This window comes from Arachis ipaensis, chromosome B4 (genome assembly GCF_059453495.1).
Source record: "Arachis ipaensis isolate K30076 ecotype BB chromosome B4, ASM5945349v1, whole genome shotgun sequence".
Classification (NCBI taxonomy): domain Eukaryota; kingdom Viridiplantae; phylum Streptophyta; class Magnoliopsida; order Fabales; family Fabaceae; genus Arachis; species Arachis ipaensis.
Window position 1 is genome coordinate 12,960,730 of NC_142439.1, and position 2,482 is coordinate 12,963,211.

At 33.6% G+C, this 2,482-nt stretch overlaps 1 protein-coding gene across 1 annotated transcript; it reads left to right on the forward strand.

The window, feature by feature from the left end:
• Window positions 1-206: 206 nt before the first annotated feature.
• LOC148566697 (stilbene synthase 1-like) lies at window positions 207-2,239 on the forward strand. The gene is made up of 2 exons (XM_088484855.1): window positions 207-471; window positions 1,036-2,239. Exons 1-2 carry the CDS (start codon window positions 294-296, stop codon window positions 2,025-2,027), a joined length of 1,170 nt encoding a protein of 389 aa, XP_088340981.1. The 5' UTR covers window positions 207-293; the 3' UTR covers window positions 2,028-2,239.
• The last annotated feature ends 243 nt before the right edge of the window (window positions 2,240-2,482 follow it).

A 2,482-nucleotide genomic window follows, 5' to 3' on the forward strand; every position in this document is an offset into this window, starting at 1 on the left:
CATGTTACATGCACAATTAATCAATCAAAGTCAAAGCAAAAGAATACTTCGTTTTTGAAGTTAACTAATTAAATAATAATCATTGTCACCATTACGACACTTTGAGTTAGCACGTTTTCAATTGAAAGTTCCAATTCACCCATTTAATTCCACATATGCCCCTACTCATGCATATAAATATTCCCCTTCTCCCTGCCTAAGTCTTCACCAAAATACAAAGCACATAGCTAAAGTTTGCTCTCCCAAACAACATAGCTAAGCTTTGTTGTCCCAAAGAACACAGCTAGGAAAAGATGGTCGCTGTTAGTGAGATCCGCAAGGCTCAAAGGGCAGAAGGCCCTGCAACGGTACTGGCAATTGGCACAGCAAATCCATCAAACTGTGTTGATCAGAGTACATATGCAGATTATTATTTTAGAGTCACCAACAGCGAACACATGACCGATCTTAAGAAGAAGTTTCAACGTATTTGTATGTATTTTTTATTTTTACTTTTGTTTTATTTAATATTTATCAAAGTAAAATTTATTATTTTATTATTATATTAATTAATACACAATATATAACATATCATACCAAACAGTAAAAAAAAAAATTTTAGTAAAGATAAAAAAGTGAAATTGTCATGCATATTAGTTTCATTAAAAATATCAATAAACTTGTACAACGTATTGGGTAAACTCTAATAATATTTTAAACTCTCATTTTATTATTTCACCATAAAGGATTTAGGGAGAAATGAGAATTATTAGCTATTCAAATACAAGGTAAACGTAAAGAAAAAATTTTGTCCATCGTCAAATATTTTCATAAATTTAAACACTGATAATTAAAACAATGAAAAATATAAACCAACTTATATCCTATAAAAATTGGGTTAGTTTAACAAAATTATATACAAATGAAAATTTACATATTTTACGGTCACCATTTAAATTTTCATAATTAGAAATAATAACTTGTTCAGTACATATATTTACCATTTTTGAAACTTCATCAAGGATATTGATAGATGTGAATTACATATTATTACAGGTGAGAGAACACAGATCAAGAACAGACATATGTATTTAACAGAAGAGATACTGAAGGAGAATCCCAATATGTGCGCATACAAGGCACCGTCGTTGGATGCAAGGGAAGACATGATGATCAGAGAGGTACCAAGAGTTGGAAAAGAGGCTGCAACCAAGGCCATCAAAGAATGGGGTCAGCCAATGTCTAAGATCACACATTTGATTTTCTGCACCACCAGCGGTGTTGCGTTGCCTGGCGTTGATTACGAACTCATCGTACTCTTAGGGCTCGACCCAAGCGTCAAGAGGTACATGATGTACCACCAAGGCTGCTTCGCTGGTGGCACTGTCCTTCGTTTGGCTAAGGATTTAGCTGAAAATAACAAGGATGCTCGTGTGCTTATTGTTTGTTCTGAAAATACTTCAGTCACTTTTCGTGGTCCTAGTGAGACAGACATGGATAGTCTTGTAGGGCAAGCATTGTTTGCCGATGGAGCTGCTGCAATTATCATTGGTTCTGATCCTGTTCCAAAGGTTGAGAATCCTCTCTTTGAGATTGTTTCAACTGATCAACAACTTGTCCCTAACAGCCATGGAGCCATCGGTGGTCTCCTTCGTGAAGTTGGACTTACATTCTATCTTAATAAGAGTGTTCCGGATATTATTTCACAAAATATCAATGATGCACTCAGTAAAGCTTTTGATCCACTGGGTATATCTGATTATAACTCAATATTTTGGATTGCACATCCTGGTGGACGTGCAATTTTAGACCAGGTTGAAGAGAAGGTGAACTTGAAGCCAGAGAAGATGAAAGCCACTAGAGATGTGCTTAGCAATTATGGTAACATGTCAAGTGCGTGTGTGTTCTTCATTATGGATTTGATGAGAAAGAAGTCACTTGAAGCTGGACTTAAAACCACCGGAGAAGGACTTGATTGGGGTGTGCTTTTTGGTTTTGGTCCTGGTCTCACTATTGAAACCGTTGTTCTCCGCAGCATGTCCATATAATGCGCTTAATTATATATCTCTGCATATATGCAATTATGTTATTTTTTAATAATTTTTTTTACTCTAAAATAAGATTCTAAATGTCTCATATTCTTAGATGAGTGAAAAATTAGACAAAGATGTCTAAAGTTAATTCGTTATGCGAAGATTCAATATCAAAATTTGTAATTGTTATTAAAAAATATATCAAATTCTTTTCAATTGATGAGCAACATGACACATACCAATATTTGGGTTGTAATTTTATCTAAAAACAACTATAAACACCTTTGTATGAGGTTCCATTAAGATAAAGTTTAAAGTATTAGGTATTATAGTACAAGGCTTGATGTTGTATTATGTTTGTAAGTTTTTATATTATCGCTCGTGTGTTTGATGCCTCTCATATAATTATCTAATAATGTCACTTTTATTGTCTAATTTTTAATATGTTGTCACTTGATACAAGATTGAAT